We start from the raw sequence: 21,806 nt of genomic DNA, 5'->3' as shown, positions 1-21,806 counted from the left end.
CAGCCTGTAGCAATCGGCAGCATCGCTTTCGGTGACAGCAATTTCACTTCTATTAAATTTCTTCTGCAACAACAAGAAATGCAATGTCAAAGGCTCCACACAATCGCTGAAAGGAAGAACAAAATGACAAAGGAAATGCAAGACAAAGTAAGTGTCTTTAGAGTAGCAAAAATACAGCTACAACATGTTCGTATAAAACACGTAAAAGTTAATGTGGTATCAGTATAAATGCAAAGATACCGTTGGAATTGTACCCACCTATATAGTCACCGTTTTTGAATGGGTTGGTGCGTGACTACCATTTGGTAGTGGCCGGGTATGAAACCTCGTGCATGAAACACCGAAAAGCTGGCCAAAAGTCGAACAAAAAAGTTTCTAGATAGAGTTTTTTTGTCTTTGGGTTGGCTACAGTAATGCCTTGAGTAGTGAAAACCGTTCATAGCAACGTCCTGTACCCTAAGTATCCTCTGTATTTTCAGTCGCAACGTGGCCTTCGTTTGCGCATCGTATTACTGCCGATGAATAGTGAAAGTTGTACACATTTGAAAGATTTTGTAATGGAGTAAATTGAACAAAACCAAATGGAATCATCTTCGGAAGGTTCGTAAAATACGAGAAATCTTTAGTACATATCAATACCTCGACACAAAATTTGTAGCTGCAGCAATACGTAGATACATTTTTTGCAATTTTTTTTATAAAATTTGAGTTTTCAAACTGTATAGTCATATGTTCCTTTTGAACCTATTAAAGGTTACTCAAAAAAGTAATGGTTACTGAGTAAAACAAGATTCAGCTGCTACCACTTGCTAATCAGCGACCCCGAAAACATATAAATTTATTGGTTATGTTCTAGAATATATGCTATTTCACGTGAGGGGTGGCCAATAGGGGTGGAAGGGGGTGGATTTTCAAAATTTTAAGATCAAATTCGTAATCAGCGACCCCGACAATCCCCGAGTAAGAAATTTCGAATCAATTACTTAATTTTTTGAGTTTTGGCCAGCTTTTCGGGAATCGGCGCACTGTGCGACGGCTCGAAAACCCACTGGAGGCACAAACACCAAAATTATAGAAACAATTTTTTTCTTAAAGTGGTCACCTCTCTGCAGGCAATGGCAAATCTCCGAGTGCATTTCTAGCATGAAAAAGCTCCTCATAAAAAGCATTTAGCCTTCGAAAGTGGCATAAACCTAGTAAGTCCCTCCGTTTCTTGAAAAATATCAATACGCACAAACCAAACAGGAGATGGGCTAAGGGTGCGCGCGTAATACAAATTTGTTCTACACAAAAAACGGCGCAGCTTTCTTTCCCTTAGACATTACGTACTCATAGCGGCATACAAGTAGAGAGGGCGACTACATATATATGTATATATAATGTAAAATAAGAGCATTCTCCTACCATACCAAAAAACCATAAAACCATACTAATCCAACTTTCAAACTTTTGTAAAATAAAAAAAAAATCAACAAACTTTTCTGAAAATCTCAAACTTTTTAATTCGAATTTTTACGAAAAAGGAGTACGAAGTGTTAATGCCGATCGAGTTCTGTTGCCACAAAGAGCACACATTGCGCTCACATTTTAAATTTGTTTGTGCTGAAAGTGCTGGATGTTCTCTCCGTGTAACGAAAGGAAACAAACTACAATCAAAGTTAGCAAAAAAATTGCCAAAATCAGCACTATATGTTCATATTTTTATAATTTAATGAGCTATAATACTGCGCCGAAAAGAGAGCTTCTCTAAACATTCTTATTAAAAAGTTTAAATTGATTTAGGTGAACCTCAAACAGAAATTTAAGTTTGAATTATATTTTATTCATGTTTGTTAAATTTTTTGTTAAAAGTTTTGGATTTTGATGTATTATGTTTTTGTTATATAAAAAATTACATAAAGAAATATGTTTTTATAAAAAATAAACGAAGAAAACGTCGCATAAAAAATATAGCGAATATTGTAAAAAGGTAATGTGACTTAATTATGTCAGCGTAAGTGTAATACATGGAAGATGGTTCCATGCGTAGAAGTCCACGGAACGGGGGAAAATTATTGATCACCATTTACTTGGGAGTTGCCAGGACGATTCTTCTGCATATGGTTCAAGCAGCTCACAGCGCCCCACGTATCCTCTGGGTAGCTTCCGAACAGCGGGTCGGGAGTGAGAAGGCGAAGCATTCCAGGATAGCTGGTTGTGCGCTGGGTTTGGAAATAAGGGATGTGATTTGAGGGCATGCACCTGGAATGTCCGGTCCCTTAATGGGGAAGGTGCCTCTGCGCGGCTGGTTGATGTCCTCGGGAGAGTAAAGGCTGACATCACTGCCATCCAAGAGATGCGATGGACGGGGCAAGGTAAGAAAAACCTAGGACCTTGCGACGTCTACTACAGCTGCCATGTAAAGGAGTGCAAATTCGGTGTCGGATTTGTTGTGGGAGAGAGAGTTCGTCGCCAAGTACTGTCGTTCACTCCGGTGGACGAGCGTCTCGTAATAATCCGCATCATAGCGCGATTTTTTAATATCTCCCTAATTTGCGCCCACGCCCCGTCGGAAGTGAAGCGCTTTTATTAGCGCTTGGCGACTTCAACGCCAGGGTGGGCAAGGAAGGAATTTTTGGTCCCACAGTCGGAAAGTTCAACCTGCACATAGCACATCGAATAAAGATCCAGCGTCTACGTTGGCGGGGTGATGCCGTTCGAATGGATACAAACGCTCCGGCCTTAAAAGTATTCGATGCGGTACCAGCGGGTGGTAGCAGAGGAGGAGGAAGGCCTCCTCTGCGTTGGAAAGATCAGGTGGAGAAGGACTTGGCTTCACTTGGTGTGCCCAATTGGTTAGCAGGAGAAAGAAACGACTGGCGCGCTTTGTTTAATACGGCCAAAATCGTGTAAGCGGTTATCGCGCCGATTAAGAAGAAGGAGAAGAAGTGTAATACATGCCTTAACTTCGTTCTTAAAAAAATATTTGAACTTTCCTCCTATGAAATAAAGCAAATGCAATGCTCACGTTTTCTCTTGTAAAAATTTTAAGTTAATTAATAAATTATATTGGTAGGAGAGTTAAAAATTGAGTATATAGCAATACTATTTAAAATATTTAATTCACGTGCATATGAAATTTATGCGGGATACCAAAAAAAAAAAAATTTTTTTCGTACGATGTAGTAGAATAAATAACCCACATAACTTTAATTTGAATAAATTCTAGGTCAAACTTCAAACTCTAACAAAAATAGTTTGATGCTATGCAACGTAATCAGCAAAATTTTCACAAATCTACCACAAACACAGATATTTTTTGGTTACAGATAAATCTAATACCAAAAATTCCACACAAAAATGTGACCGCAACTTTTACACTTACTTACGCAGAGACACAATATAATCTAAATAAAATGATGTTTGTAGGTCCTACGCACATTTCGTCAGCCCGTAGAAGAGGAATTTAAGCATATAAAATTAAATGTAAATTGTTTTGTAAGTTACGTATACGCCCGAGTGAATTCCTACGCATAGAATAGGTGTGAAAGGTTGTGCGTGTGTGGGTTGACTTACATAGGAATGACTGTGTTTTTCATGAAATCAACCACTGATGATAATGCAAAAACATGGAGATAAAGTGACACAAAACATACAGATACATACATATAAGGAAAACATACAAATACATACGTAAAAATGTGTTACTGGGAAATCGCTATTGAGATATAAATGTGCGTATGGTGACTACTTTAAATTAATGTTGCGACTATTGGATGTAATATTGAAATTGTTACAACATCAGATTTGAGATTATGCGTATGCGTATGTATGTATGTGTGCACGTGTGCAATTTTACGCGTTGAAATTGTTAAGTAAATTGTTTGAAATCAAAGTTAATGGAATTGAAAATGCCGCTGCCATATACAAGTACAAACATATGCAGGTTTACCATTTCTGCTTGCTTGCCTTTTCAATCTGTTTCTCTGATATGCTTTTGCCGATTATTGAGTGCGGTGTGTGGGTGCCGCCGTTGTTTCAACGCGATTTGCAAAGCAGTTTTGATTTTTGGAATGCGCAATTTTAATTTGATATTTGATTCCAAAGCGAGTAAGGTGTACCTATGTTCTTCTTAATTTTTCTTTAATTACTTGTTCAGTTATAAGTTTCGAAATTACTGTGATTTTTATTTGTTTAGACTTATTGATTACAGACTTTAAATCCTGATAATTAATTCCGTTCATGCCATCTTTTGGGAACTTTAAACTAATTAACCTTAGCACTGCCTTAACTTTTCAATCTATATATCAGTGTGCTTTAGCTAAATCATTTTAAGTCGACTTAGTGTTTTTTCTGTTAGGCACTAAGTTGCTTGTTTTGTTTTTGTTGAAATATTTAATCATTATTATATATCCGTGGCTTAAATAATCATCTTATTAAAGGTTCAGTAAAGTACTATATTCTTTTGTGATCAGAACAAAGCAAAACCTATTAAAAGCAATGAGTTGTTACGCCAAGAGTCCACAGTTATACAGAAGAGGTTTCTTGCAAGTTTATGTGCTTCTCATTGGACTCGAAATCACTGAACCGATTTTGATGAAACATTTGCGTATTTTTAAGTATTTTTGCAGTATTGTTGTTGAGCCCGCTAAGTCGCGCTGAGTGGAGATGTTCATAAAAATTGTACCATCAAAATCATTTAAATTAAAAAAATCTGGAAACTTCGCATTTTTGATTTTTTCTTTTAATTAAAAATTTTAAAAGGAATTCATATTAATGTAAGACTTTTCTTCTTAAAGTAACAATATTTATTTTGGATACTACATATAATAATTGCTGCAAAGAAACTTAGCAAATCGTTGATAAGAAAAGTAACAAGTTTTCACAAAAGAAGTCATTTTATGCAAGTACGAGCGAGTGTCTTTACTGGTTGATGCCAATTTACCTACTGACTCTTAGACTATGTCATACTTTGCTTCAGTCCTCTGTTTGTTCTTATACTCCTATGTTCGTCAGTTCGCTGTATTGCATTTGGTTACGTTAAAATGTTAAAAGGTGAGTCCGCTTCTCCTTGTCTTACGTCCGTCTCTCACTCCTACATTAATGAGTGAAGGAAATATCTCAAGTCCGAAATATAAAGTAAAAAAATTACAATTAAAAATTCATTCACATTCTTTCGGCTGTGACTCGAAAAAAGAGGCAGAAGTTTGTATTTACTTAACTTTGTAGAGTGCCCATTATTTTTAATAACTGCTGAGAAACGCCTGATCGTCGAGTCAACTAATTTCTGCCATTTACTAACGGGAATGTTCTCCCATGTGTCCTTTACTGGTACCGAAAGATGACTTTAATTAGATGGATTTTTGCCTCCAACAGGCATTTTAAAATCCTGCTGTAAGCTTCTGTCAGATTAAAGGGTGATCATTGTGGTAGCTTGCATAAAATTTCGCCACCGTTATTTTATTCACATCGATGTGTATGCATATGGAACTACTGCGTAAGGCAGCCTGGTTTCACTCAAAATAATGATGATTGTAAAACATGCATTGTACTCTAGACTCTCACTTTTTCATTACACCGGCGGATATTGCGGGTTTAAATATCACACATCGGGTGAAATTCATCAGTAGCTTGAAACGGTTGACACAAACGTAAATCGTCACTGTTGGTTGTTATCCAAACCCCTGGTTCCTCTCCCTCTATTTTTCCTTTCCCTTTCCTCTGTATGGTATTACAACGGGCAAATTTGAAATGTTTTGTCCAAGTGGGTCCCTCGCAAGGGCAGCCATTTAACCCAATCTAACCTTCAATGCGAAATATAAGTACATTATGAGAAACATCCCCATCCTATATAGTGTGTTGAGAGAGGAATTCAGTATTGGGTGTTCTTTGCAAATAAAGGCTGTCACCGGCTGGGTTAAATAAGTTCACTCTTGATTACATCTGACCAAAGAATATTTTGTCACTTACTAGCTGACATTAGTAGGATCGATCCTGGCCAATTATATACATTTACTTAGGTCAGAAACGGTACCCTCAGAGCAGCTTTTTCCTTCAATCTATGGTGCTCACTTCCCAAGAGTATTTGTTTGAGAGAAGAAGAGGTCACAAACGGATACTTTCCAAATGGTGCAGGATTCGCTCTGCCAAACCGTATTCATTTTGGGGTTTCCGCGATTGCTTCTCGTTTTAGTGTGCACTTTATTATGCAGTTGTAGCAGTAGCTGACTATTTACGTAAGCATTTATGTTGTTTACGCAAGTAAAGTTTTACAATAAGCGATTTTTGGTATTCAGGACTCACCTTGCCCCATAAATACACCTAATTAAATTAAACACTCAAATTTACTTTAGAATCGTAAAATTGAGAATTTTGACACGTAGTAATTGTTATTGTTGTAGTAACTGTTTTTTAAGAACTTTTTTCCTTACAGTAAGTTAAATCCATACACTTACGAGTTTGAAACCCCGTAAGTACCCGTGTTAGAAATTAAGACACCAATTTTTCAACGCTCCGGCTATTTTTTTACTCCTCCAAAAAAATACGATTTGTCGAACTCCCCAAAATACGCCTCTCTCTCGGCGATGGCTTCCTCGTTTGAACTAATTTTTTTCCCGCGAGCCATTTCTTCATGTTAGGGAACAATAAAAAGTCTTAGTGAGCCAGATCGGATGAATATGGGGGGTGCGGCAGCAATTCATAAATTCCTAACGCAATTCATCCATTTTGGCGGCGACAACTTCGGATGAATGTGCTGGTGCGTTATCGTGGTGAAAGATCACCTTTTTTTACACCAAATGCGGCCTTGACTCCTGCAATTTTTGGTGAAAGCGGTCCAATAACTCACTCCAGCATTGTCCAGTGATCGTTCTTCCTTTCTAAAAAATCAATGAGGATGAAGCCGTCCGCATCCCATCAAATCGTCGCCTTGATCTTTCTGGCCGATGGGACTGTCTTCGCCTTCTTTGGAGCACATTCACCGGGAGAAATTCACTATTTTGAGTGTTGCTTAGCCAGGTTTCATCAACAGTGACAACTCGACGCAAAAATTCCTTCGGATCTCTCTTAAATTGCTCCAAACACTGCTTCGAAGTTAACAGCGGCATCCGCTTGTTGTTGCTTGTGAGGAATCGTGACACTCATCGGGCCGGCAAATATTTCATCGCCAACTTATTATGTAAAATATTAGCACACACACTTCTTTCTTCTACACAATTTTCTTATACGCAAAAAGTACTGTGAAGGCATACAAACATATATACGTACAAACCAATTGATACTGTTATAAATAGGTTTGAAACCGTTAGATTTCGGTGCGCCTATTACATTATTTTTTTATTATCACCTGCAGACTTTTTGTTTGAGCTTCTGACGAACTGCATTAAATTCTCCTTTAAAACAGTGTCTAGTTGTGAGTTGAGCATACATAAGTGAACCGTTGTTAGTTTTCCAATGTGCAAAATAAATGCATTAAACGTAGCGGGGAACTGCCTCAAAACTATGCGTTGAAATTTTACTGAATCGGTGAAGCGGTGCTATAGTGATTATTTTGGTTTCTCTGTGGCTCTTTAAGATATGGATTGGGCACCTCATTTATGCTGTACGATATGCCAAAATAATCTTTCTAAAAATATATTGATTTTTAAATTTCTCTTGACCACATCAACATGCCATTTAAATTCAAACGCTTAAAGCTTGTCGTCAGTCTTGCTTTCTTATAACTTTTTTCTTTTTTATTATGGATAAAACTGCTCATTTTTATGTTGTCTGTTCATTTAGAACTTATAATTTTTTAGTCACCGCCTGGTTTCTTCTTTAAGAATTTAATGACGATAGGAAGCAACCTTTTTGTCAACAGATAACTTATTATTAAAATGCAAATGCCCCAATTTCTTGTTTGGAATAGAGAATCTCATCTGACCATCAGTTGCAAGGCAAATTTCTTATAAACTCTGAAGTTTACTAACAGTAAATGTTGTTTTAGAATAAAACATGTACAAATTTAGATTCTTTCAGGTTTCACTATTTTTATTCAAAATACGGTTCCTAACAGTTATATGTATCAATTGGCAGCATTTAAATGCCCACCATGAGAATGCCTAAAGTAAAATCAGCCAAATAGCGCGGATCACTTTCCACGAATTTCACAAATTGTAATCAGAATGTGAACAGTAAGACCACTCTGCCATTCAAAGCACCAAAACGAACGAAAAACAGCAGCTGTTCAGATAACACAACCTGGTAGAAATTCACCTTAATTCGTTTGTTTGAAATTTTGTTATTCCAACAAAATTTCGGCTTCAGACGCCCTAAAAATGTTGCAGACAACCTATGTGGACTCTGCTCTATCGCGTGCACGTGTTTTCCAGTGGTACAAATCGTTCAAAGAGGGCCGTACATCGGTTCAAAAATTGCCTCATGAACGTCGTTCAGCAACATCAGTAAACGACGAAAACATCGGAAAAGTAAAGAAAATTGTGCTTGAAAATCGCACAAATCGCAAAATCGGTTAACGCTGATTATTTCCACGAAAAAAGTCACGAGTTTTGCAAATAAGCGTAAATAATTTGAACGCGTTGATCTCGTGTATCTGTCTACTTAACAAATATCAAAGATGCCATAAAAAACAGACACCGTCTAGGAATTGTTCACTACTAACATCGAAATCAATGAACTTAAAAAATTGAACATTTCTTAGTAACCCTTTCCAATTTATTGCTTTTCAGGAAACGACGCACTGTTTACTTATGTAAATAGCGGGTACGGGAGGCAAACTGGTGGGAATTCTTTTCTGATTCTTTCAATTTTCAGCATTCAAAAAGATTTTATAAATACATTTCTTAATTTTTGGAAATATCTGACGTTTGAACCTCATCAGAAAGAACACCTAATAATCGGAATTTCATCTAACCTTCTAAAGAACGTAAGTTATTTCGCCTTTATGGGCAGGCAAAGCCTTAGAAGGTAGTACTGTGTCTAGTCCAACTAGTGTTAGTATTGGCTAATAAATATTAATAATAATGAAACTAATAGTACTCAGCAAATGATATGCTCACCGCCCATTTTCGATATAAGATCTGTTGCCCAAACATTGTTTTATGGGTCTTTGAATACCCTGTAAAAAAACCGGGATTGACCTCCCTAGTACTGTCAAATACTATGTAATATTTAATCCAAGAGGCAAATGTCTTTAAATATCCATATCGTGCTTAAATGTGTAATGTATGTATGTAATATATATATTTGTATATATGTTGGTGTGCACTTATGAACGTCTGGGGAAGATTGCTCAAATCCTTCGCAATTGAAAAATCGTAAACTCTTAACGTATTACATTTACATAATACTCTGTTCCATTCCTACAAAGCCTGTGGGATAATTTGTTGAAACTGCTTAGCATAGATTTATCAGCCTGTCTGGGCCACAAATCTTTTACCATAAAATAAAACAAATTTGTACATATATATGCCTTTATTTATAGCCTTGTTCAGTCATCAAGTTTAAATACATTTGTCTCTAAACTTTATTTCGTGGATGTTCTTAAAGCCGGCAAAGAGGTGAATTAGTTATCTGCAGGAAAATGTTGCAAAGTGTAATAAAGTTTTACATCTTAAGTGAAAAGTTTTATCTCACCCGCACTTCTCAGAATCAAAGCAATCTCACAAGCTGAGTTATACTCCTCGCTCAGTTTTATAATTATGTATTTGTATAAATCGTAATATATTTGGTAGGTTTAAAAGTGCAGTAATAAATTTGGGGAAAGTGAAAATATTTTTTTGTTGCTTTTGTTTTAAGAACTTTGTGAAAACAAATGAACTTTTGACCAAAAATAAGTTTCAGTCAGTGGCGGAAAGGTCAGCAGCGCATTTAGATGCATTAATACTTCCCAAAAAACACTGGAGCACGACGCTTATTTTGGCTCGCTCTCGATTGCATTGCCTGATTTACCAGGTGTATAAGCTTAAATCCGCTGATTGCTCGTAGATGGCGTTAGTGAGCATATCAAGTTACCATAGAAATGCCATATTTTTTTTTGCATGAGTTCGACACCTGTTTACATCAATCACTGCACATCATCAGTGATTTCATACAGCAACACACTTTTTTCCTTGCGTAATCATGTCTAATTTTGTGCCAAAAAAAGAGCATATGCGGGAAGCTCTACTTTTTTGCTTTAATTTGAAGAAATCTGCTGCCGAATCGCATCGAATGCTTGTGGAGGCCTATGGTGACAGTGCATTATCGGAAACAACTTGCAGAGACTGGTTTCGTCGGTTCAAAGACGGCCATTTTGACTTGAGTGACAAGAAGCGTGAAAATCGGCCCAGAAAAGTTGAGGACCATGAATTGCAGGCTCTTTTGGATGAGGACGATACCCAATCGCAAAAAATGCTTGCCGAGCAGTTAGGTGTCACTCAAAAAGCCATTTCCATGCGTTTACGTGCCATGGGAAAGGTCCAAAAAGTCGGAAAATGGGTACCCCATGAATTGAACGATAGACAAATGGAGCGACGCCAAAACACATGCGAAATCTTGCTGGCTAGGCATAAAAGAAAGTCGTTCCTGCATCTTGTGGTGACTAGCGATGAAAAGTGGATATACTTTGAGAATCCTAAACGAAAAAAATCATGGGTCGATCCCGGCCAACCATCAACTTCTTCATCAAGACCTAATCGCTTTGGACGCAAGACGATGCTGTGCGTTTGGTGGGATCAGCAGGGTGTCGTTTACTATGAGCTGCTGAAACCTGGTGAAACTGTTAATTCTCATCGCTTTTTACTAAAAAACAGCGGATTTAAGCTTATACACCTGGTAACCTCATCAAATTTTATGTGTAGAGCAGAGACGGTTATCATTACACATTCTATAAAAAATGTTCATTTAATATTTGAAATCTGGCATCCATAAAATTAATATATTTGTGACTTGTGTTCTATTTTTCGGAAGAAATTATCATATACCCAATCCTTTTGATTTCATATAAAACAAATTTTTCGAGTGGTATTTTGTTGCTCTCAAATAATACTCGTAATTATTTATGAGATGTTACTTTGTCGCTCTAAAAATTACTTTGTGAGCTGTTATTTTTGCTTCGATCGGAAATAATGATTATTTTGTGAGTTTTATTTATGGGACCGGAATCGTAGGCCTTGGCCGCCAGTACTTCTTTTATTGTAAAATAATAATTTAATGTTATTTTTCAAATATTTAATTAAATAAATGTTTTTGTTGTAGAAAAGGAGACGAATATTTTCTCAGAATCGCAATTTTTTTACGCTTTTTATTTTCCTTTGAGGAAATCATTTATGCATAGCGCTAGTTTAGATGGAAAAGATTCTAAGTACAGATCTCACAAAAATAAAAAAATAAAGAACAACGCAAAAAATAATCACTATTTCCGAGTAAAATAGCATCACTCCAAGAATGAGATTTATTTTTAATAAAAAAATATAACTCGATAAATGATTATATTTTATGTGTGCTTAGTGATAAATTCAAAGGTGATTCTTAATAATACCTTTTATAGATATCACTTAAGATTTTTTTGAACGTAAAAGATTAACAAAGAGTATCGAAAAACATTTACATATACTCATACTGTACCTAAAATTATTATAACGACCCACATATTGAGAAGTTTTGGATATTTTTTAATTTCAATCATATTTTTATAAAAAATATAGTTCATTCTATAACAAAAATTATAATAATTCACGTTTCGAACCTGACAGTTCACGTTCCAAGTTTCTAACTACAAATTTTCATCAATATTTTAGTAAAATTTTTTTTTTTTAATTTTGCTACGCAGTTTTTTATAGTTCAGTGAATTCTATAGTAGAAGTAGTTACATTACTTAGTGCCATAGCAATGTTATGGTTACTTCTTTGATGCTTTTCCTGCAGGGCTTAGATTACTTAGTTGGTTATTCATTTAATTGGTAGAGTAGAGATGTATATTTCGCATAGTAAGAGCTCGAAAAAAATTTCATGTGCACGTGGAACTATTAGGTCTAATATAAAAATGCTGCATATTCAGTTTTTAATTTTCTTATCAATTTAGATTTTTAGTTTCAATGGATTAAATTTTCGCCAAATACATTTTTTTTTACAGTCCTTAATCTTCCTCATAGGAGGAAAATTCATAATTTTTTTACGTTTTTATTAAACAGCAAGAGTAACGAAGTTGAAATGCGTTATTTAATAGCTGGATTTATCTTTTTTTATATCCATATTAATATCATAAATAATCACCAAAAGTATTGAAAAGTATTTATTTAGTCTTTAGAACCTGTAAAGTATTTAAAAAATTTAAATTGATGGGAAAATGAAAAACTATTTATGCAACATTATTATATAAAATCTGTGATTTTACGTGCATTTGAAATTTTCCTGGATAACTTTTACTGTCGTACAGGATGAAAGGAAAGACGGACGTTTTTGAAAATAAATAACAGTCTTAAATAGCTGAATATGGATTCAGCCACACCTCTTTAGGGAAGCCTTGGCGACAAAACTCTGGTGAACGGTACACCAGCGGTACATTTTCTTCTTTTTCTTCACTAAGTTGCATATTTTCATGTTTACCGAAGTATTTTTCCCTAATATATATACCCTATGCTAATAATAGACCAATAATATTTCTACTGAATTAAAAAAAAAAATAAATAGTAACCGTCATCTTCCCTGTCTATTAGTTGGAAGATCTTTTTAGGTGGTGCTGCATGTTTTTGTTCCAATCTTGAATGGCGATTATAAATCCTTCCGTTTCAGGATAAAGCTCTCCTCTCTGAATCCAGCTATAGCTGTTAATTTTGCCAACGTTTAGGTGTTCCATAGCGTGTAGGTGTTTGCCATGTACCTGTTTCGGTGCCCAAGCAGTTTTCTTTTGCTCAACTGTTTGGGCGATTGTATTTCAGTGTTTTATAGGTTTAGTGGGGTGTAGTATTTATCCGCAAGGATTCTTGCTTTGTGTAGATCGGATGTGAGGATGTGGAAAATTGTGTTAGCTTTGAGATATGGTTCTTGTGAAGGTTTTGGATATCAGTGAATCCTCTTTCTTCTTTTAGTCTTGGTATTGTAAGTTTGTGTGTGCATAAGTTGTGGTGAAATTTTCTATTTTGGTAAGTTGCCTTCTTGTTGTTCTTTACAGGTTGTCAATATTAGTTTTGCTTCCGAAGAAGTATGTGAGTATGTATGGCCTATGAGTTGATTGCTTAACAGAGATTTTTCGAATTTAGTTGTGTTCTAAGTATCTGGTTAGCGCGTTTTTCGTATTGCAGATAAAGTTGGTTTAATAGAGGGGTCAGTCAGGACGTCAGTCCATTATCCTCTCTATGTGTGATATGCTTTACAATTACTGATGCCAAAGCTCATTTTTGTATCGCTTGTTATTTGTTCTGTGATTTTCAAAGTGCTGTTAAGTGTGATGTGTATAGTTTGATGTAGTCCATATTTCAAAGATGGTTTATTGTGTGTTTTGTAATTTTTTCGTGTTGTATTATATATTTTATCTATTTGTTGTATTGCTGAGGGTGTTGGAAAGACAGCGACAAAACAAAAGAGTCATCTTGAGATATTTCTTTTTTATGTCTATTTGTTCTGTTTTTTCTGTAGATGTTATTAGATTTATTTGGGTTTTCCATTTATTGATTGTGTTCTGTAGAATGTTTATTAATATGGTGTGTTTTTTGTATTTGAAGCACTTTGCTTAGCGCGCTATGTGGCACGGAGTCGAAGGCTTTCTAGTAGTCCATGTAGCATGAATGTAGGTTTCGTTATTTGTGGCTTTTGTAGCTTGTTTCATAATTGTCGCTGTTTCTTGCAGCCGCGACTGTTTTTGTCATAAGTTTTGCTCATTAGTTATAATGTTGTGCTGTAGAAATAAAAAATTTTCCGAGGATATTGTGGAGGTGATTATTTTATATAGTGTAGAGAGGCATGTTGTTGGTCAATTCGTGGAAGGGTTAAAAGTTTCATTATGTTTTGGTTTGATGTATGTTTTGCCTATTGTAAGAAATTCCGGTAGGGTTCAACCACAATCTATTAATGTATTAATTGCTAGTGCTAGAAGGTGGCGTGTTTAGATATATTTTTTGTACCAGAAATTTTAAATGTTATCTATTCCTGTACATTTCGAATTGTGAGTTTTATTGATTATGTTAGTTAGATCTTCTGTTGACACCGCGATATTGTATTGTGGTTGTAGCTTCTTTCGTCGGTATTCCTCTTGGGAAACCATGTAGCTGAGTCGTTGTGCTGAGCAGGCATTGACCATATGTTTTTCCAGTATTTTGTTATTTGAGTTTTGTTGGGGTATTATTTGAAAGTCTTCTAGAGATGCTAACTTTTTGTAAGTAGGTTTTTTTGTTGCTTATAAAAAGCTTATTATCAGTTCTCCTTTGGTTGGTTACTGTATATCGTGCTATTCTGGTCGAGTACACCTGAAGTTTTTGCTTATGGGCGTTCTTAATTTCGTCTATTGGTTTTCATAACTCTGTCTATTGCGTGATTACCATTTGAAATTCGGAGTTCGTTGGTTTGAATCTCCATGAAACACCAAAATAAAGGAAAAGTTTTTCACATAGCGGTCAAAACCGGGCTCGGCCAAACACCCAAAAAGGGTGTAAGCGCTAATTATTTATACATATATGTAAAACATCTATGTATTTAATTACATTTTTCGATCTATTGCCATTCTTGTATTGTGTTAGTCGTTCAAAATTTCACTGGAGCTCCATGAATTTATTTTCAATTCTTATTTGACACTTACATTTTCTTGGGTTAGATATAATACAGGGTGGTTAAGTTTAAAGGGCCGGCGTTGATTTTGAATAAAATACACCTTTTTTAGGAAATTATTATCACTTCTCTTTATTATGATAGATATTGGTATGACTCAATTACGTATGGAACAAAATATCGGCCAAATAGCCGCGGCCTCGGCGGAACACCTCCATCCGATGGTCCAAATTTTCGATGACGCTGAGGCATAATTGAGGTTCTATGCCCTTAATGTGCTGAATTATCTCATCCTATAGCTCTTGAATTGTTGCTGGCTTATTGACGTACACCTTTTCTTTCAAATAACCCCAAAGAAAGAAGTCCAACGGTGTCGTTGACGTTTAGGTGTGGTTCACATTCAACATCGGCCCTTCAAATTTATCCACCCTTTATTTTATATGTTGTGTGATAGGATGTTGGTTGTTAAATATTGTTGTATTGTAGTAGTTATTGCAGCTTTGTATATGTGTGTGTGAATGTTTTCTATTGTGGAGTTATAACTTAGCATTGTTGGTAGTATACAATGGTGTCTCTTTTAAATATTAATTTTAGAATTCGAGGGCGAGTAAGTGGGATTATCTCTTCTGCACCTACCCTTTGTCCAAAATTGTTTCTTATCAATTAAGGCCTTTAAGTTTTTCTTCACTTATTGCATTTCTCAAATAAGTGTTTATAAATTGTAAGGAGGAAAATTACCTCTAAGTTTTAGTGGTAGATATTTTAACTATTTGATAGAAAAGAAAACTTGTTGTCCTTAATGAACTACATTTTATTATGTAATGCCTTAGATTAGATTAGATTAGATTTGTGGGGGGTTGGATAAGTCCAATCCCTCAGTCAGGAGACCACTGTACTGCACCCGGATATATTTGAGTAGAAAGAATAGAGATAGGAAAGATAAAAAGTGGGTGGTAAGACGGATAAATTAGTGTGAGGTCACTCTTCAAATCTCTTGGATTCATTGATGAATATAAATGGTAACTTTTCGGATTCGCATCCAAATTAACCACATTTCTACCGTCCGTCAGAAAGAAAGCGCCAGACCAATGAGACGTAAATGAGTTTGTGCAGCCTCCCCAGGATCAGTTAAAGGGTTGCAGGGGTCGCCTGCATCTCCCTTGCTTTCACTGGTTCCACTGAGTCAAGCTCATTTTCACTCAGCCTTACTATGCATGTGAAATATATGCGTGCTGAATAAAAAAACTTGATCCCCATAATCCCCCCTTCGCTTATGTTTGTGCTATGCAGTGCGCTATGCATGTGCTTTGCATATGTACTTATATATGTATGCTATGTGTATGTTGTTTAGTGTGGTATGCAATGTATTATGTTCTATATGCAGTGCACTATGTAGATATGTGTTACGTCCTTGCTACGTATCATGCTTTGTGGTATACTGTGCATTATGCCATATAAACATGAGTTTTATTGGAAACTTTTAAAGCTTCATTCATACATTTAATTCACAAAATCTGAATACTCCTTTCCACATCGCCGCCTACTCCTGCTCACTTCACAGCCTGTATTCCCTTTGTGAATTGTCATTAATCGTCCCGATATCGAAATCGTTGATTCAGCAATCCGTCTGATTTATATGCAGTCCGAATTATTCCATTTCGTCAAGCTGAATGAAGCTGAATTTAAATTTACAATTCTTCGCCTTTGATTATCGGACCTTTCTTAATTTCCGCTTTTACATTTGCCAGCTACGACGTTCAAGTACATCTACTTACTTAAGTACATTTTTTTTCTTTTTGCGCACCTCTGTATACTCAGCTTATATTCGCACTTCCGCTTGCTTTTTCCGTTGACACTCTTGCAGGTAAATTTCCACTTTGTTTTACACCTTTTTCTTTGCACTTAAGTCTTGGTAAAAATGTGAATATATTATTGATTTTTTTGTTGTTTTTATAGCTGATCCCGTTATCGAATTCTTCAACCCGGATCACCGCAAAGTGCTGGAAGAGCAGGATAAAGAAATACGCAAGCGTACGGGATTGAAGGGCGCAGCGCCGGGAGGTGATGAATGGATTTACCTAAATACCTACTGTCGTGTGCCGGTAAGTGATAGCGTCATAGTCAAGGAGAATGAGAAAATATTTATTTTACTTTGCAATATACCGCGAGGCTATTATTGTGCATATAACAGGCACACTCGTATATGTCAAACAGATTGATGGCTAAAATGTCATATGGTATTAAAGAAGATTACTTGAATATTTTCACTAGGAAAAAATCATTACTGGTTTCTGCAAAGGCACTCAAGACTACTGTCCGCCTGCGCCGCAGGGTCCACCAGGGCCGGTGGGACCTAAGGGCACCACTGGACCACCTGGGCTGCCTGGAATTCCTGGGCCAAAGGGTAATCGGGGTGATGTAGGACTGCCAGGACCGAGAGGAGTAGATGGAGCGAATGGACCTCTGGGACCACGTGGACCCAAAGGTGATATTGGCATACCTGGGCGAGCTGGCCTCGACGGACGCGATGGTGTACCGGGTGAGCCTGGATTGGATGGTGTACCTGGTCGTGCCGGTGCCGATGGTATACCCGGCAAAGATGGACTGCCTGGCTTGGATGGACGCGACGGACTTAACGGTAAAGATGGCAAGGATGGTGCGCCGGGGCCGAAAGGTTTGCAAGGACCTCCAGGCGAGAGAGGACTGAAAGGTAAGTGATTAAAGGAGATATAGAGTGAGACCTATTTGAACAATATTCAACAATTTCTTTTATTGTAAATGAATAAGTGAAGAAATGAAGTTTTTGTATTTGCACAGCTGAAATTTAGAGTAACTGAGAACACAATTCAAAAATATTTAAAAGAATGTGTATTCGAGCGCAACTGAATAATCTTTTTTACATAGCCGTATTTATAGCTTTATAAATCTTTCAAATTAAAAACTAATTGTTTTTAATTGTTTCATTGAGCCTTTTCAACGTAAATCAAACCAACTATAACTTGGCGCTTATTATCCTTTGTTGGTGATTTGATGAGCTCCTCCTCCAATTTGGGCTGTGCCCCTTGATTTTGTTTTGCAAACAAAGATACCTTTACGTCTCTCTCTCACAAAGACATTTCTATGGCACAGGTTTGCCATTGTTTGTCGAGGGGCGAAAGCTATTACAAAAAAAATTCTTAAAAACTTGGTGTTATTTTTTATAATTTTGGTACTCCCATAAGGTTCTGAAATCGGGCACTACCGAATGGTAGTCACGCACCAATCCATTCGGCAATGGTGCACGCGCACTCTAGCTGAAATATTTCAATATTTGATTGAGTTGTCATTTGTACCGCCAAGCCAATGGACACAACCGGGTCAACATTCTTTCAGCATTGGTAAAATCTGGCAACTCAGCTACCCAAGAGAACATACTTTTATAAATAAAATTTAGGTCAAGCAACAAATTAACCCACATTAAGGATGCTTGCTTCACCAAAAGCATTTTGGGGGTTTTGGCGATATTTTGCTGAAATGTAACGAATTTGGCGTTTGTCACACACGGAACAACAGAGGAAAAAGTTCGGGGATAAGTTTCCGTGGGCCGTCTGTAAACAATCTCTAAGCTCGGATTAATTGCCAATTTTTTGGTGTTAATGGAAGAGATTCAGCCACTATCTTATATAAGTTGAGTGACATACTGCCAACTCATTGCCAAAGTAAATTGTGAAGAACATTCCGTGTTAGGGATACAAACAGCTTGGAAAAACTGAAGTAAATGGTAAAGATTGAGCATGATTTCGAAGAATGTGATCGGCCTTATGGATATTTAAATAAAAGTTTTTATTTGTAGGGAATACATGATGAATTTCTATTTTAATTGCATATTTTTTCACAGAAAAACTATTATACCTTTTCATACAGTTCATTTGTAGTCATTATAGCAGGTGGCATTTGTAAGTAGCTTTTACAATCAAATAGGGGCTTGGATTAGAGCTTAGCACCTAATCAAAAAGTTGAACATTTGCTGATATTGCAAATAATGAAATTCTACTTAGACCACAAATGTTGTAGAAGATTTTTGAGAAGCAGAGAAGTCTGGTTATCGAAGAAATACCACAATTAGGCAGAGTTGAATAATATCTGTTAATATTTTCAAAGACTTTTAAAGTAATAAAAACTCTAAAAGATGTATTGAAATACTGGCGGAAAGACAAAAATTAAAATTTCGGAAAACCTTTGCTCTTTTGCCTTTTCTGTTGTTCACTGAAATTTATTTTCAGCAGAAAACATTTAACAAATCATTTTAGATAATACTTCTCATTTTCTTATAATTTTTTTCAATTTCAATAGATGCGATTTAAGTATGGAGAAAAATAAAGCATTCTCTCCCTTGAAAGGAAAAACATCTATTGAAAATTTTTGATTGAGACAAATATTTGCATTCGAATGTTTTTTTATGTTATTCTGTGAAAAACCAAATTATATTATTCATTGTGAATTAGTTTCAAAAGCTCTGCAATTTGGAAATGTACAGACTTTTTACATATTTATAGATGTATTTGATTCTTTAATTCCTGTATGGAACATAGATTCTCAGAAATGGTTTCTACTGGTTTCCATGGGGAATACCGTCGGGCCTGCTGATTTCTTTACATGTCGATTTTTTACTGCTGCTTGAGTTCTTGTTTCTTCTGGGCAATCTATGCTGATGCCTCGATGCGAACAATACTCTCTCATAATCTGACGTTCTCTTCTGTAGCGTCTCTACAATGTTTCGCCTGCATAAATATTAATTTGTTTTACTTTGTTGGTTGTAATGCGACCATCATCATCCTTCAGAGGTTTACTTGTAATGATTTTTTTATAGTTAGTCTCTTCGTTAAGTTGTATAGATATTTTATCCGGTGAGCCTCGGCCGCTTTCTGAGCTTCTTCTGCTAGTTCTTGGGCCCGTTTTCTTTTGTCACCAGGAGAGCGTTGTTTTACTTTTTTGCCGTTTTAAGCACATCAACGAATTTGGTTTTTTCATTTGTTAAATTTTTTCCATTTTGTAAAATTTTTTCCTCTTATGTTCGGCACGCGCATCTCGTCAGATAGTGTTGTTCGGAATTCGCGTCAGCACCTCATTTGTTTCTTACACCTAAAGCGAAGTGTGCAATTTTGTGAATAGTGATGTAGACTAATTGGTTTTCAGGTATGTGGACGTTACATACCCATGTAACTTTATGGATTCTTTTGTGCGGAAATGGAGATCCGTCTATTGTTAAATTATTATCTGCGCATCAAATCGTAAGCACATTTCTATTGGTGGTCATTCTCCTATAGCGTGCGTACCCATTATTGTTTCGAGGCTAGTGTTATCGCTTCCAATCTGGGCATTGAAATGGTCCAATTTCAATGTCTCCTTTGTGAAGTTTGTTCTTCAGTCAGCTGTGAATAGAACTCTTTTCTTCTTTGGTATTTGAAACTTCTGTGGGACATATCACTGTACATGCTTTTCACTCAATTAGTGCTCTTTAAGCTGGTTTTGATAAAAGAAATGACACACCACTTTCTCTTCTTTCTTCTTTTTTTATTATTTATTATTTTTTTATTTATTAATACACCCAACATCCTTGGCTATATTTCAGCATTGGGTACAAGTAAGAATGTAAAAGATGAGAGAGAAGAAGTTAAGTAGAAAGGATGAAAATTTAAGCCAAGCTGAGACGCAGAAATAATACTTAAAGTTGATAAAATGTTTTGAAACCAGGTTTTTAAAACGCAGTGAGCTTAATATTTTCCAACTGCCTTAAACAAAACAGGTTCTCATCTAAGTCATCACTGAAATTGCTTTACCACCTTGCCTGTAATATGTGATGAATGGAAAGCTTATTCAAAAATAATGTTTAAACAATTTAGCAGCCAGATACAACATTTTTTTTGGGAAATGGACAAAATTTCCATATCCACTGAACGGTGAAGTGATGTATGCCCAAACGCAAATAAGAAACGAACAATTTTTCTTAAAGTTTTCTGGAAATTGCACACCCCAAATACTTCGAAAGAATTAAACTACCGAGAGGGTCAGCACAGCCTGCAGGCATTCGTAGAAGCATCGACAAGCCGGAACTGCCGATTTTCTACTTGGCCTTGGCATAGTTTTTTGTTGTGCCCAAAAGAATTACATACATATATATGTATGTACGAACGCATGCACAACATTTCCTATACCTTTGCGATATACGCACACATTCACACGCACATTTCCGTTTCGAATTTTCATTTGCATTTACGGTTTCCGTTTGCCTTGTCAGCACAGCCTGCAGGCATTCGTAGAAGCATCGACAAGGCGGAACTGCCGATTTTCTACTTGGCCTTGGCATAGTTTTCTGTTGTGCCCAAAAGAATTACATACATACATATGTATGTACGAACGCATGCACAACATTTCCTATACCTTTGCGATATACGCACACATTCACACGCACATTTCCGTTTCGAATTTTCATTTGCATTTACGGTTTCCGTTTGCCTTGCTTATCGTCACGACGCAGTTACTGGAGAAACAACCAAAACAGCTAAAAATTCGTACAAGCAGGCTAAAGGGATGAACTCCGATACTCGTACAAGCGCTTCAAAGTTGAATAACTTCCAGCTGGGCAAATGCGTGCTCGTAAGCGTTTATATATTATATTTGCATATGTATGAGTTCACATATCCCTTAGTGTTTCTCGTTTTTTCCGGGTAACTAAAATTATTTTCCCAGTTGTTTGTTGAGATTTATTGTTGGGTGTTACATAGTTTTAGGGGCCATTAAGTGAGTACGTATCTGAATTCGCCACTTCCTAGTTGTGCAACATACAACTCTTTAACTTTTCCCCTTTTTCCATTACCTTTTATACACTGATTTTACTTTGATTTGTTTCCTTTTCGATGCCTTACTTTGCCAATCTAAGTTTTTCGTTTCCAGAGTCGTTGTTATGCATTTATGGTAGAAGCTTGATTATTTTTTTATTTATTTGCTCTTATTTTGCCTGCTAGTTAGTGTTTGTGTTTGCATTTGTTTGCTTATTGTTTTGCTGTTTCCGTGTTCATTTTGTCCTGTATTGTTGGAGGAACAGTTTTA

At 36.2% G+C, this 21,806-nt stretch overlaps 1 protein-coding gene across 2 annotated transcripts in view; it reads left to right on the top strand.

The window, feature by feature from the left end:
- The window catches only part of LOC128867494 (uncharacterized), a 133,759-nt gene that overhangs the window by 44,066 nt on the left and 67,887 nt on the right, over positions 1 to 21,806 (top strand). For both annotated transcript variants that reach the window (XM_054108751.1, XM_054108752.1), the window contains exons 4-5: positions 16,674 to 16,819; positions 16,989 to 17,427. In XM_054108751.1, coding sequence (XP_053964726.1) covers positions 16,674 to 16,819; positions 16,989 to 17,427 — 585 coding nt within the window. The remainder of the gene's footprint in view (positions 1 to 16,673; positions 16,820 to 16,988; positions 17,428 to 21,806) is intronic.

This window comes from Anastrepha ludens, chromosome 6, assembly GCF_028408465.1.
Source record: "Anastrepha ludens isolate Willacy chromosome 6, idAnaLude1.1, whole genome shotgun sequence".
NCBI lineage: Eukaryota > Metazoa > Arthropoda > Insecta > Diptera > Tephritidae > Anastrepha > Anastrepha ludens.
This window is presented reverse-complemented; position numbering and strand designations above follow the sequence as displayed.